The sequence below is a fragment of the Mustelus asterias genome, chromosome 5 (genome assembly GCF_964213995.1).
Source record: "Mustelus asterias chromosome 5, sMusAst1.hap1.1, whole genome shotgun sequence".
In the NCBI taxonomy this organism is placed as follows: domain Eukaryota; kingdom Metazoa; phylum Chordata; class Chondrichthyes; order Carcharhiniformes; family Triakidae; genus Mustelus; species Mustelus asterias.
The window spans coordinates 24,225,898-24,241,860 of record NC_135805.1 but is presented as its reverse complement, the minus strand read 5'-3'; the positions used below and the strand labels follow the sequence as shown (position 1 = coordinate 24,241,860).

Below are 15,963 nucleotides of genomic sequence, written 5' to 3'. Positions count from 1 at the left end.
GACTGGAAACCGGTTACCAGCGGAGTGCCACAGGGATCAGTGCTTGGTCCTCTGCTATTTGTAATTTTTATAAATGACTTGGAGGAGGGGGCTGAAGGGTGGATCAGTAAATTTGCTGATGACACCAAGATTGGTGGAGTACTGGATGAGGTGGAGGGCTGTTGTAGGCTGCAAAGAGATATAGATAGGATGCAGAGCTGGGCTGAAAAATGGCAAATGGAGTTTAACCCTGACAAATGCGAGGTGATTCATTTTGGTAGGACAAATTTAAATGTGGATTACAGGGTCAAAGGTAGGGTTCTGAAGAATGTGGAGGAACAGAGAGATCTTGGGGTTCATATCCATAGATCTCTGAAGGTTGCCACTCAAGTGGATAGAGCCGTGAAGAAGGCCTATAGTGTGTTGGTGTTCATTAACAGGGGGTTTGAGTTTAAGAGCTGTGGGGTTATGCTGCAACTGTACAGGACCTTTGTGAGACCACATTTGGAGTATTGTGTGCAGTTCTGGTCACCTCACTACAAGAAGGATGTGGAGACACTGGAAAGAGTGCAGAGGAGATTTACCAGGATGCTGCCTGGTTTGGAGGGTAGGTCTTATGAGGAAAGGTTGTGGGAACTTGGGCTTTTCTCTTTGGAGCGGAGGAGGTTGAGAGGAGACTTGATAGAGGTTTATAAGATGATGAGGGGGATAGATGGAGTGAACGTTCAAAGACTATTTCCTCGGGTGAATGGAGCGGTAACTAGGGGGCATAACTATAGGGTTCATGGTGGGAGATATAGGAAGGATGTCCGAGGTAGGTTTTTTTACTCAGAGAGTGGTTGGGGTGTGGAATGGACTGCCTGCAGGGATAGTGGAGTCAGAAACTTTAGGAACATTTAAGAAGCTATTGGATAGGCACATGGAGCACTTCGGGATGATAGGGAGCAAATAGCTTGATCTGGGTTTCAGACAAAGCTCGGCACAAGCCGAAGGGCCTGTTCTGTGCTGTACTGTTCTATGTTCTATGTTTTGTTTTGCTGTCCCTGGAAATTGAATCTGGCTTGCAATTATGCATTGAAAGCTTGTTCAGATTTGTCTGAAATATGAACCATCACCATCCACAATTAACAGTTAATATATATGACTTATTTCATTTCTCAACATTACAAGTGGTCAGCATAACGCAGCTGATTGTTTTGATCTTAGTAAATAGAATGACTTTACAGAGTGAACAGCTGGGAGTTTGTTGAGTGAGAGAGGGCAAGGGGGTGCTCTTTTGTTCTGATATTTTTCATCTCCAATAGTTAGTTCTTCGGCATAGAGGAAGAAGCTGATTGGTGAGTAACAGGCAAGTTATTCTATTTTGGAAGGGCAGCTCACCGAGTGGAATGTTCATTCAATGGGATGTGGGAAGTCATAGATGGATCATGTATCCTAGACAAACACACCTGCAGGAAGTGTCACCTGATGCAGAAGTTTGAGCTCCCGGTTTCAGAAGAAGAACGGTGGCTGGATTTACTGTGGTGCATCCGCAAAGCAGAGGACTATATGGATAGCATGTTTAGGGAGATGGTCACACTGCAGATTAGGAGCATGCAAAAGAGAGGAAATGGCTGACCAACAGGCAGTTGTGATGCAGGAGTTCCCTCAGTTGATGTTACTCACTGACTGATTTTCCATTTTAAATAGTGGTGAGGCCGATGGTTCCTGTGAGTAGTGCAGCAAGAGCCAAGTCTGTGGCACCCTGTGTGTCGCTTGGTGTATAGGAGCAGAGAAAGAAAAGTGGAACAGCAATAGTGATGGGGAATTTATAAGGGATGGACTTCTCTGCCGTTGTCCATGTGACTCCAGGATAGTATGTCACCTCCCTAGTGCCAAGGTCAAGGATATCACAAGAGCAGCTGCAGGACATTCTTCTGAGGGTAGGGTGAACAGCCCAAGATTGTGGTCCACATTGATACCAAAATAGATAGGAAAAGGAATGAGGTCCTGAAAGTAGATTTTGGGCTAGTGAATCTAGAAATAGGAGGATTGAGGATTGAACATGTGGCTTGAGAATTTGTGTAGGAGGGAGGGCATTGGGACCAGTTCTGAGGCAAATGGGACCTGTACAAGATGGACGGGTTGCACCTGAGCAGGATTGGGAGGAACATCCTTACAGGACAGGAATTTAGAGCCACGTGTTAACATGGGAAATACCGTAACAATGGGTGGCTTCAGTTTATATATTGACTAGGTAAACCTTATTAGCACTTGCTATGAATGATGACTTCCAGGAATGGGTTCCTGGAGCAACATGTTATTTTAGATTTAATATTAAGTAGCAACAAAGGCTAATAGCATCGCTGTAAAGGAGCCTTTAGGAAATAGTGACCATAATATAGATTTTTACATTTGATTTGAAAATGATGTATTCTGAAACTAGGTTGTTAAACCTAAACAAAAGAAACTATGATGGTGAAACAACCATGGCTAACAAAATAAGTTAAAGATTGCATTAGATTAAAGGAAGTGACTTGTATGGTTGCTTGGGAAAATGGTAAGCCTGAGGATTGGAAGTACTTGAGAATTCAGCAAAGGAGGTCTAAGAAACTGATAAAAGGTAAAGGGAATATGAATGCAAACTGGTGAGAAACTAAAAGGTGGACTGTAAAAGCTTCTTTAGGTATGTGAAAAGGAAAAGATTCACAGGGACAAATGTGGGTCCATTGGTGGAGACGGGAGAATTTATAATGGAGAATAGGATAATAGTGGAGAAACTAAACAATTATTTTGACCGTCTTTTGGAGGAAGATGCAGAAAATCTCCCAGAGATACTAGGGACTCGAGGGGCTTGTGGAAATAAGGACTTGAAAGAAATTAGTATCAATGAAGAGATAAAACTTGAAAAATTAATTGGATTGATAAATCCCCTGGACCTGATGAGCTAAATCCCAGAGTGCTGCAGGAGGTGGTTATAGTGATAATTGGAAACTTGGAAAATAATCATTGGGTAGAGTCATAATGGGTTTACGAAAAAGAAAATAATATATGACAAACCTGTTGGGAGTTTCTTTTGAGGTTGCTACTTGTAGCATAGATAAAGGAGAACCATTCGATGTAGTGCATTTGGATTTTCAGAAAGCTTTTGATACGGGGCCAAACAATGGTTAGTAAACAAAATTAGAGCATATGGGATTAAAGGCAACACACTGGTATGGATTGAGAATTGGTTAATAGACAGAAAACAGTGGTGGGAATAAACGGATCATTTTCAGGATGGCAGGCTGTTAATAGTGGGGTACTGCAAGAATCAGTGCTGGGGCCACCACAGTTCACAATCTAAATCAATGTTTAAATGTGAAGACCAAAAGTAGTAATTCCAAATTATCTGATGACAGAAGCTAGGTGGAAATGTAAGTCGTGAGGAGAATGTAGGGAGGCTTCAAGGGGTCTTGGACGGGCAAACTGAATGGGCAAGCACATGGAAGATGGCATAAAATGTGAATAAGTGTGAAGTTATAGCCACTTTGGTAGAAAAAAACAGGTAGAGTCTTAAATGGTGAGATGTTGGGAAGCGTTGATGACCAAAGGGACTTGGGTATCCTTGCTCATAAGTCACTAATAGCATGCAGGTGCAGCAAGCAGTAAGGCTCACAAGGGGCTTTGTGTAAAGGAATTAAGTTGTTTTACTGCAATTGTATGGAGCCTTGGTGAGACTGCACCTGGAGTACTTTGTACAGTTTTGGTCTGCATATCTAAGGAGAAATACTTGTCATGGCGAAAGTGCAATGGAGGTTCACCAGACTCATCCCTGAAATGGCCGGATTGTAAGATGCAGAGAGATTAAAACTGGGGCTGTATTCTGTAGAGTTTCAAAGAATGATAGGTGATCTGGTTGAAATCTTCAAAAGTCTTAAGAGTGTGACATGGTATATGTACCTAGGATGTTTCCCTTGGCTGGTGAGTTTAGAACCAGTGGATGTGGTCTCAAAATAAGGTGTTGGCCATTTTGGACTGAGATAAGGGAGAATTTCTCCTTTTAGAGGGTGGTGAATCTTTGGAATTCTCAACCCCAAAGGGCTGTGGAAGCTCTATCATTGAGCACGTTCAAGACCGAAATTGATACGATTTCTCTTTATTATCACATCAAGGAATATGGTGATAGTGCTGGAGAATGGCATTGAGACGGATGGTCAGCCATGATGGAGTGTGCTCGACATGCAGCGTGAGCTCAACAGGCTGATTGACCTATTCTTGTTCCTATGGAATGAACAATTTTCCGTTATTTGGAAGAGAAAGATTGACAAATGAGATTTTTTTTAAAAAGCCAATAAAAAGCGTTACCCAGCTCAGACATTAAAAATGTGGAAACCCTCAAACGTAATGGTGGTACAGTGCGGCCCCGTTATAACGCGATGGTTGGGGTCCATAAAATGTTATCGCGAAAAAAGCGGGGTCGTGCTAAATTTGTCAATCATGAGCGGGGAAAAAAAGGGTCCAATGATTCATCGCGTTATATCCGAATTCGCGCTAAATCGGGTCGCGTTAAATCGGGGTTCCACTGTATTTGCAATTACAGGGAAGATGGAGAACTTGAAGATGGAGAAATAGATGATGATGGACTTGAAGGAAACCTTGAAGTGAAGAAGGAATCAAAAGAAAGCGAAAAAGAGGATAAGTCATCCCATAGAAGATCAAAGAAGAAGAGAAAACGCGAGAAGGAAAGGGAAAAGAAAAAAACAAAGCGAAGAAAGAAAGAGAAACACAAGGTAATGTGAACAGATGGTCCACAACTAGTATATCTATTTACCTACTGTCTGCAGATATAATTTGGTTATTGTAGAAAATAACATATCCCCTGTGTTCACATTTATAGCTTATAAGACCTTTATTATACTGAGCGAGCTTCAATTATTTTGCAGCGCCATTCTCCTTCCAGTGGTGACTCAGACTTCAGTTATGACTCTGATATTGATGCTGAAAGGTCATACAAGAAAGGTCCTGTACCCTACAGGGAATATGATGCTCCTTTCTCTCCAGTAAGTAATCAAAAACAGTTGTGATGTGGTTTCTAACCAAGAAGGCTGTTTTTTGTACTAATCTAGTACATATACTTCAGTGCAATATGTGGATTGATTCCCTTAATTTGTGTTAATAACAACTCCACTTTAGTCTTGTTGCTAAAATAAATCTTGGGGAGCAGATACAACTGAAGAATGAGCTTGGAGTCATGTCCTAAAAAAAACTTAGCGTTTTTGTGTTTATCTTTTTAATCAACTGAAGAAGAATATTGAATAGTGCAAAAATAGGATGTATAATCTTTCTTTATTTTAAAGTGCAAATTTAACGTCAAATCATGCTAATGTTGGGAATTCCAAATTCAATGCATAACTCTCTTACGGCATCTTGAGAGAATTTGCATTCAACTAACAATGCCACCATCTCCTCCACACGCACGCACACACACACAAAAGACCCAACAAAAGAAAACCTTCCTGACTTGTGTTAAAACTGTGTCTCACTTATTCACTCATTTAAATTCATGTCCTTGAATCCTACTTTTCTGTCCCTCTGATATCCTAGCTTTGTCTTGTGTTAAAAACCTTGCATGTAGCTTTGGTGATGCTTTTAAATAAATTCTCTGTACCACAAAAATATCTTAATTTCCTATTTGGTCAGAAGTCAGTCATAAAACCAGTTCATCACTATCAAAATCACTGCTACAACATCCTCAAATGTCAACCATATATATCCTTCAAATCATCTTCAGAGGCACTGCAAGCGGTCCAATAGTACAACTTAACATTTGTACAAATAGTAGGTCTTTTCGTAATTCTCTGTTAGGACTCAGAATTTTATTTCTCGTGGGTTTTAGAATTGTTAAACTGCTTGGAAATGCACTAGTTTGGTTACAATTTATTTATTTGACTGAAGCGCAGGACATTGTTACCATGTAATTTATTTATGGAGTAGTTGTAACATCTTCAGTTACATCATCTTTGCTAAATTCTGAGTAAAAATCCATGCTTGAGTTGTTTGTTCATTTGTTCACCCTCACCATATATATTATACTCTTGACACCAAGGGACAATGAAAGAAATGTCTTGCATGGTCACTTTCACAAACATTTTCCCCTCGCTTCCTCATGTTGTGCTTGAGACATTATTCAGTGCTGCCTTTTTCTCAAATGCTGGCACCATTCTGAAAGATTGCCCATAAATCCATTTGAAGGTTAATGGTATTTATAGACAAAATAAACTCTTGAGGGTTTCAACCCTGGAGGAAGGGAATTTCTGTTTTCCCACTGATGTTATCTTACCTATTTAGTGATACTAAGCACTCAACCAAATTGCTTTGCCAATGTTGGTCAACAATATTTTCAGAATGTCACCTTTATTGGACTTTTTATATTCTATTTCCTGCATTCTGTTAAACTACAAGGTTAAGTTGATTAAGACCATAAGAAATAGGAACAGTAGTAGGCTATTCGGCCCCTTGAGCCTGATCAGCCATTTAATAGGATCATTGCTGATCTGACCGACATTCCTCATGTCCACTTCCTGCCCTTTCCCTTACTGATCAAAAATCTACCCATCTCAGCCTTAAATATCGCAAGGACTCTGCCCCACAGTTCTCTGTGGCAAGGAGTTCCAAAGACACGCAACCCTGTGAGAGAATAAATTCCTCCTCATTTCAGTCTTAAATTGGCGCTCCTTTATTCTGTGACTATGCCCTCTGGTCCTAGATTCTGACGAGGGAAAACATCCTCTCAGCATTTGCCCTGTCAAACCCCTTAAAAATCCTTTTTGTTTCAATGAGATCACTTCTTCTTCTTTTAAATTCCAATCACTGGGAGTCCCAGCCTGTTTAACCTTTCCTCAAAAGACAATCCCTCCATACCAAGGATCATCTTAGTGAACCTTCTCTGAACTTCCTCCAATGAAATAATATCTTTCCTTAAATAAAGGGACCAAAACTGCTCTCCCTCCAGATGTGGTCTCACCAGTACCTAGTACAGTTTTCTACTCTTATACCCTACAACTCCCTTAAAACGAGGGCTAACATTCCATTAGCATTCCTGAATACTGCTGCACCTGCGTGCTAACTTTGTTTTTGTGCACAAGTATCCTCATGTCCCTTTGTGTTGCAGTTTTTCTCCAGTTAAATAACACTCTTCTTTTGTCCTCCCTCCCAAAGTGAACAACTTCGCATTTTCTCACATTGTACTCCATTTGCCACTGTTTTGCCTACTCGCTTAACCTATCAATATCTCCTTGTGAACTGTTTGTACCCCCCTCACAACTTGCCTTACCACCTATTTTTGTGTAGTCTGCAAATTTGGCTACAGTACATTGGCTTCCTTCCTCTAAGTCATCAATATATATTGTAAACAGTTGTGGTCTCAGCACTGATCCCTGTGGAACGCCACTGGCTACAGGTTGCCAACCTGAAAAAGAACCCCTTATCCTCCCTCGCTGTTTCCTGCCCAGTAGCCAATTCTCTATCCATGCCAGTATTCTACCTTCAACACCATGGGCTCTTATGACTTAACCTTTTGTGAGGTACCTTGTCGAAAGTTTTCTGGAAGTCCAAATAAAGGTTCCCCTTTATCCACTCAGGTTGAGACTTCTTAAAAAATCTCTAATAAATTAGTCAGACACGATTTCCCTTTCATGAAGCCATGCTGATTCTGCTTGATTAGGTTATGATTTTCCAAATGTGCCATTATTACTTCCTTAATAATTGATTCCAGCATTTTTCTAACAAAGCTAATCGGCCTGTGGTTACCTGCTTTTTGCCTCCCTCCCTTTTTGAATAGGGATGTAACATTGGCAGTTTTCCAATCCTCTAGTACTTCTCCAGAATTCAAGGATCTTTGGAAAATTACAGCCAATGCATCCATTATATTATCTCTGTAACTACTTCTTTTTGAGTCCTAGGATGCAAGCCATAAGGGCCAGGAGACTTATCTGCCTTTAGGACTATTAGTTTGTCTAATATTACTTCTCTAGTGATGGTGATGGTACTTTATTCTTCCATCGTATTCTTTAGTATTAATGAGATTTTCAAAGTCTTGTCCACCATAAAGATTGATGCAAAATACCTGTTTAACTCACCTGCCGTTTTTGTTCCCCATAACTGTCGTCTCCGATTCATTTTCTATAGGGCCTATGTTCACTTTGACCTCTCTCTTCCTTTTTATATATTTAAAAAAGCTCTTGTCATATTTTTATATTCCTCACTAGTCTGTCCTTGTTTATTTTTTCTCTTTTTAGTCCTCCTTTGCTGAATTTTGAATTTATCTCAATGTTATGGAGTATCACTGACTTTTGCCGCCTCATATGCTTTTTCTTTCAATTTAATACTCTTAACTTCGTTGATTAGCCATGATTGGTTAATCCCTCTCTTAGAATCATTCCTCCTTACTGGAATATTTTTGCTGCGAGTCATGGAGTTATCTCCTTAAATGCCTGCCACTGCTTGCTTTTACTGTCTTTCTGGCCAATCCGTTTTAGCTAGCTCTATTCTCTTTTCATTGTAATTTCCTTTCCGACCCAAGTTTCTCACTCTCAAACTGAATATTGAATTGTATCATGTTATGATCACTATTTCCTGGGGGATCTTTTAATCTGAGATTATTTATTACCCATTTATCCATTACTCCAGATCCAAAATAGTCTGTTTCTTGGTTGGCTCCATGACCTATTGTTGTCGGAAAGTATCCCTAATGCACTCCTATCAATTTGTTGTTAGAGCTACCCTTTCCAACTTGATTAACCCAATCAACATGAAGATTAAAGTTATCCATAATTATTGCTCTATTCTTTTTGCATGCTCCTATTTGCTGATTTATACCCTTTTCCTACAGTGTGGCTGATGTTTGGGGGTCTATATGCTACTACCAACTCATGGAATTCATTAAAAAAATCTTTTGAGAGGAAACTTTAATTTAGTCTCGTTTTGTTAAGGATCAACTACTCTTAATAAAATATACTGATAATGTTAAGCTGAAATTGATGAATAGCTTCTGCTTGTATTTGAATCTAAATCAGCTACCTTTTTTCAGCATGCACAAGGACCTGGAAATTACATGAAATCTCCACCTTTACCTGCACAGAAATGTTATAATAATAACAAGGCTGATAACCGTGATTATGCTGAATACAGCGACTACAGTGAAGAGAAGTATGATGCCTATGAAGATGAAGAGTGCGATGACTTTGCTCATGAATTAAAACAGTATAAACAGGCAAAGGAAGCATCAACAGTCATGTCTCCTAAAGGGCCGCCTATGGGACAGATGCGAAAGCCTGGAATGAAAGGTATCTGGAAGGATTATGTGTCTTCATAAAGCATGAACTTCCATGAGACTTTCATGTGTTATTGCGTTTAATCGCTGCATTTTAAGTCAGATAGCTGTGGTTGCAACTAATACTACAACAGAAGTATTTATTTTGCAAATTAATGTAGTAAAATGTCACAAACATTTTAAACTATGTTTGACATGAGTTAAGGGAAGATTTGATGCAGGTGTTCAAAATTATGAAGAATGGCAGTAGAATAAAATATTGAAAAATTGTTTCCACTGGCAGATGGGTCAATAAACAAAGAACGATTTAAGGTAATTGGCAAAGGAAATTAGTTTCTATACAAAATGGAATGCCCTGCCTGAAAAGTGGTGGATGCAGATGCAATAACCTTCAATTGAGAATTGGATATATACTTGAAAAATAAATAGTGCAAGCTATAACATCAGAGCAGGGAGTAGAGCTAATCTCAGAGTTAACACAGACACAATGGGCAGAAATCCTTCTGGTGCTGCATCATTCTATTAAATGAAACAGGATCAAAACACTATTCTTTCTCCTCATGCTATATTGTGGCATGAGGGGTTGGGGGGGGGTGTATGTGAGTATAGCCTGTCCCGAGTGCTACTTTTGAGGCTTACAGTGACTGTTGAAAGATGTAAGAGCTAGACTCTTCACCTCTTCCCAACCTGTTGAAAGTCTCACTAGCCCCTTTGACAGTGCAGTTAAGATTGACACTTTACTATGCGTGGAATTATGTGGTATGAACATATTTCCTTTCAGTCAATGATGCAGTACATTGATCCAATTTAATGTAATGATTTGCTAGATTCTTAATATTCTTGATATTTTTATGATTCACAGCTTGTCCAAATTAAAGTAATCCAAAAGTATATTTTCTGAATTTTGTGTTCAAGATGATAAAATGTTTGCATTTGAAAAAAAGCACCCTCCAATATCAGGCACCAGTTGTTCACATCTAAACAATCCTAGGTCAGCTGCAACATTGATTAATGCAAAGTAAATCTAGTCCAATAATGTATTCCAGCCTTAAGGTCTCGCTTTTCTTATTCAATACACCAACCATCTTCTGGTTTCTCTTGTGTAACTTAATGTTGAATTTCAAAATGTATTGGCCTGTGAAGCCCATCTTCACAAATAATTGACCGAGAATGACTAAGCACATTTCATGTAGGACCCTAGCCTAGCAGACAGACAAAGCTTTCATCCCACCAAACTGTGCTATCTTAGTAAAAAATAGAACATAGAAAAACTACAGCACAAACAGGCCCTTCGGCCCGCAAGTTGCGCCGATCATGTCCCTACCTACCTAGGCCTATGTATAGGCTTACCTATAACCCTCAATCCTATTAAGTCCCATGTAGTCATCCAGAAGTCTCTTAAAAGACCCTATCGAGTTTGCCTCCACCACCATTGACGGCAGCCGATTCCACTCACCCACCACCCTCTGAGTGAAAAACTTACCCCTGACATCTCCTCTGTACCTACTCCCCAGCACCTTAAACCTGTGTCCTCTCGTAGCAGCCATTTCAGCCCTGGGAAAAAGCCTCAGAGAATCCACCCGATCTATACTTCTCAACATCTTGTGCACCTCTATCAGGTCAGCTCTCATCCTTCGTCTCTCCAAGGAGAAAAGACCAAGCTCCCTCAACCTATCCTCATAAGGCATGCCACCCAATCCAGGCAACATCCTTGTAAATCTTCTCTGCACCCTTTCAATAATTTCTACATCCTTCCTGTAATAATAATTTCTACATCCTTCCTGTAATAATAATTTCTACATCCTTCCTGTAATTAGTAAAAGACCTGTGTATAACAATGCTAATCCAGACATCAGTATCTTTACATATGAGTACTTTTAAATTATTTACAAAGATGTATTGGAACTGAAAAAGTGGTGCCAGATCGGTGATTCCTAGCTCCATTTTCTCTGCTCTCTACCATGAGAAATTTCATCTGAGGTCCACTTTCCATAAGAAGGGAAATACTCGAGGCTGGTGTCTCCAGATTTCTTGCATGCAGCTTCCATGGCCTGCAGACTTGGACACGTGTCTTGGCTGAGAAAGGCATGTGTGATTGAAGTGTGCAAAATAACCTTAATTTAATTTGATGTAAATTTGTTGCAGGTATTATGCAGAAGGGTAGAGGTCGAGGGATTGGTCGGGGCCGTGGGATGCGCGGACAACCAAAACAAAGGCGCAAAATCTGGGGACCTGGAAGAGGAGCTGACGGTGGTATGATGGATGCTTCTGATGAGGTAAAGAAAAGAATAGCTCTTGAGTGTTTTGGAACCCTTTATCAGAAAAATTGAAGACATTTAAATTCTGTCACTGGAGTTTGAACTAAATGTCAGATACGCTTTTTACAAAATGCAACGGAACAGTATCCAATACCATGCAGCCACAACCATGCTGTTTGAAAGTTCTGCTGCTGTTTATTTTGCAATATGCCATTCTGATTCTTTTAAAAACTAGTCATATTTGTGCAGCACAGAAAAGGCCCTTCGGCTCAAGTTGCGCTAATCCCATTTTAAGAGCATAAGAGCAGGAGTAGGCCATCTGGCCCCTCGAGCCTGCTCCGCCATTCAATAAGATCATGGCTGATCTTTTTGTGGACTCAGCTCCACTTACCCGTCTGCTCACCATAACCCTTAATTCCTTTACTGTTCAAAAATGTATCTATCCTTGCCTTAAAAACATTCAATGAGGTAGCCTCAACTGCTTCACTGGGCAGGGAATTCCACAGATTCACAACCCTTTGTGTGAAGAAGTTCCTCCTCAACTCAGTCCTAAATCTGCTTCCCCTTATTTTGAGGCTATGCCCCCTAGTTCGAATTTCACCCGCCAGTGGAAACAACTTCCCTGCTTCTATCTTATCTATTCTCTTCATAATCTTTTATGTTTCTATAAGATCTCCCTTCATTCTTTTGAATTCCAATAAGTATAGCCCCAGTCTACTCAGTCTCTCCTCATAAGCCAACCCCCTCAACTCCGGAATAAACCTAATGAATCTCCTCTGCATTCCCTCGAGTGCCAGTATATCCTTTCTCAAGTAAGGAGGCCAAAACTGTACACAATACTCCAGGTGTGGCCTCACCAGCACCTTATACAGCTGCAACATAATCTCGCTGTTTTTAAACTCCATCCCTCTAGCAATGAAGGACAAAATTCCATTTGCCTTAATTACCTGCTGCACCTGCAAGCCAACTCCTTGAGATTCCTGCACAAGGACACCCAGGTCCCTCTGCACAGCAGCATGCTACAATTTTTTACCATTTAAATAATAGTCCATTTTGCTGTTATTCCTACCAAAATGGATGACCTCACATTTACCAACATTGTACTCCATCTGCCAGACCCTTGCCTACTCACTTAGATTATCTATATCCCTTTGCAGACTTTCAGCGTCCTCTGCACACTTTGTTCTTCCACCCATCTTAGTGTCATCTGCGAATTTTGACACACTACACTTAGTCCCCAACTCCAAATCATCTATGTAAATCGTAAACAATTGTGGTCCCAACACTGATCCCTGAGGCACACCACTAGTCGCTGATCGCCAACCAGAAAAACATCATTTACCCCCCCTTTTTGCTTTGTTAGTTAACCAATCCTCTATCCATGCATAATACATTACCCATAACACTGTGCACCTTTGCTACTTCCTTACTCTTATAGTGTCCCATATGCCTTAACTACGTTAGTCGCCTGCTGTGCTGCCTTCAGGGATCTGTGAATAAGTACCCCAAGATCCATCTGTTCCTCTGAGCTTCTTTTCACCCCCCCCTCCTCCCCCCCTAGTAAATACAATAGAAAGTTGAAAGTGTTGTATTTAAATGATAAGCATATTATACCGCTATCATTGAATCACTAGTCACCAATATTATTTTTTAATGTGTTCTATAAGCAATAGATCTTGGTGGCATTAAACTTTTGTGTTGGGCTTTAATTGCACTGATTAAACCTGGTGCAATGCTGCTTCATAAATCTGTCCATAACCTTAAGTATTTGGTAGGTTGGATTAATGGCTCCACTAATTCAAAATTGTCTCTCTGGACTAATTTTAAAACCATTTGCAGATTATTTCCCAAACATATATATAGTAACTTTCTTTCAAATATGATAATTGTTCACTTATAAATTTTTTAATATTGTATTTCCTTGAGGATCATAGAATGATAAAGCACAGGCGGAGACTATTTGTATATCCTGCCTATGCCGGCTCTTTGTTAGAGCTATTGAATTAGTCCCACTCTGTTGCTCTTTTCTCACAGCTATTTAAATGAGATGTACGAGGCAGATTTTTTACACAGAGTAGTGGGTGCCTGGAACTCGTTGCCAGGGGAGGTAGTGGAAGCGGACACAGTCGTGACTTTTAAGGGGCGTCTTGACAAATACATGAATAGGATGGGAATAGAGGGCTGTGGTCCCTGGAAGGGTAGGGGGTTTTAGTTAAGTCGGGCAGCATGGTCGGTGCAGGCTTGGAAGGCTAAAGGGCCTGTTCCTGTGCTGTAATTTTCTTTGTTCTTTGTTCTGTCCAAGGTCTTGACATCCTGAAGTATGCTGTCCAAAATATAGTACTGTATTCTAGATGAGACTTGTTGTCTGAAGGTTGAACATAACTTCCTTGCTTTTGTACTCTATTCCTCTTTGAATATGGCTGTATAATCTGTATTTTTTAACAGCCTTCTCTGTCATGCCATCTTCATAGATTTATGTACGTAGACTCCCAGGTGTCTCTGTTCCTGCACCCCTTAAAAATTTTGCTATTCATATTGTCTTTCCTCACTCTTACCAATATGTCCAACTTCATACCCCTCCATTCAATTTATTCTGTCTTCTCATTTCACCAGTTGGTCTTTGTTCTGCTGAGTCTGCTACTATTCTTGTCATTGTTTCCTACTATCAGCAGTGGCTCACCTTTACCTTCATAGAATTTCACAGACCTTTACCTTGGAATCAAAACTAATGGATTCAAGTCCCAATCGATTCTTGAGCGCACAAATCTAGGCCAACACAAGTCCTGTAAGAAAGATTGCCGTTTTAGGGGAGGTGGTGGCCTAGTTGTACTGTCACTGGACTAGTAATCCAGGCTCGGTCCAGACTAATGCTGTGGGCTCAAATCCCACCACAAAGATTGACGGAATTTAAATCCAATTAATTAACAATTCTTAGATGAAAAACACATCCCGTAATGGTTACCATGAAACTGTTGTCAATTGTCGCCCAAATCCATCTGGTTCACTAATATCTTTAGGGGATTGAAACCTGCTAACCTTACCCGGTCTGGCTTGGATGTGACTCCAGGCCCACAGCAATGTAATTGACTCTTTATCTTCTGAAATGCTTTGCAAGCCACTCATGCCAAACCACAACAGAATAGTGAAAAAGTAATGAAACCAGACAGACCAATTGGCATTGACCTAGAAACTGGAGATGACAGCTGGATGCCCAGGCTTGTCGATCTTACACAGTCCTCTTTGGCAACATCTGGAGGCTTGTGCCAAAATTGGGAGAGCTGTCCCTTAAGACGAATCAAAGTAACAGTCTACATAGTCATATTCACTGATTCATACCTCACAGACCCTGTCCCAGACATCATGAACGTCCCTAGTATGTCCTGTCCTACCTGCAAAACAGATACAACAGAGGTGGTGACAGAGTTCTGCAGTCAGGAACGAATTGCCTTGGGAGTCCTCAACATTAACTTTGGACCCCATGATGTTTCATGGCATCAGGCCAAACATGGGTAAGGAAACCTCCTGCTTTCTTATCAACTGATGAATCACTCCTGCTCAATGTTGACCACCAATTGGAAGAAACACTTAGGATGACAAAGGCACATAAGGATGGGGGAGTTCAGTGTCCACCAAGAGTGACTCAATAGCACCTCAATGTTATTTAATGGCGGAGCAGGCGCAAGGGGAAGAATGGCCTACTGCTACTCCTAATTTGTATGTTCATATTGCTGGCCAACTCATGAAGGATATTGCTGTTAAACTGGGCCTGCGGAAGGTGGTGAGGGAACCAACAAGAGGAAAAAACCTACTTGACCGCATGCTCACCAAACAATCAGTCGTAGATTCGTCTGTCCATGACCATATTGGTTGGAGTGACCACCGGATCACTCTTGTGGAGACAAAGTCCTGTCTTCACATTGACGATGCCTTCCATTGTGTTTTCTGGCACAACCGCCATGCTATATGGAATAGATTTTGAACTGGGCATCTGTGAGTCACTGGGCCATCAGCAGCAGCAGCAGAATTGTATTCAATCTAATCCATGTCCCAGTATATTTCCCACTTAACCTTTACAATCAAACTGAGGGGTCAATCCTGATTCAATGAAGAGAGGGGAAGGTATGCCAGGAGCAGCACCAAACGTACCTAAAAATTAGGTGTCAACCTGATGAAGCTGCAACACAAGAGTACTTGCATGCCAAACAGTGGAAGCAGCATGTGATGACAGAGCCAAGTGTCCCACTGACAGATCAGATCAATGATCTGCAGTCCTGCCACATCCAGTAATGAATGGCAGGGGGCAGTTAAACAACTAACTGGAGGAGGAGGAATCACAAACACCTCCATCCTCGATGATGGAGTAGCCTGGTACGTTAGTGCAAAAGACAAGGCTGATGAATTTTCAATCACTTTCAGCCAAAAGTCTGAGTGGTG

At 40.8% G+C, this 15,963-nt stretch overlaps 1 protein-coding gene across 6 annotated transcripts in view; it reads left to right on the top strand.

Moving 5' to 3' along the window:
* zc3h6 (zinc finger CCCH-type containing 6) overlaps positions 1-15,963 on the top strand; it is a 60,545-nt gene that overhangs the window by 19,245 nt on the left and 25,337 nt on the right. For 4 of the 6 annotated variants that reach the window (XM_078212280.1, XM_078212279.1, XM_078212282.1 and 1 more), the window contains 4 exons: positions 4,541-4,730; positions 4,884-5,000; positions 9,029-9,284; positions 11,417-11,547. In XM_078212280.1, the coding sequence (XP_078068406.1) occupies positions 4,541-4,730; positions 4,884-5,000; positions 9,029-9,284; positions 11,417-11,547 (694 nt within the window). Of the gene's footprint in view, positions 1-1,043; positions 4,731-4,883; positions 5,001-9,028; positions 9,285-11,416; positions 11,548-15,963 lie in introns of those variants that run through there. The other 2 variants (XM_078212278.1, XM_078212277.1) reach the window with 1 other exon arrangement.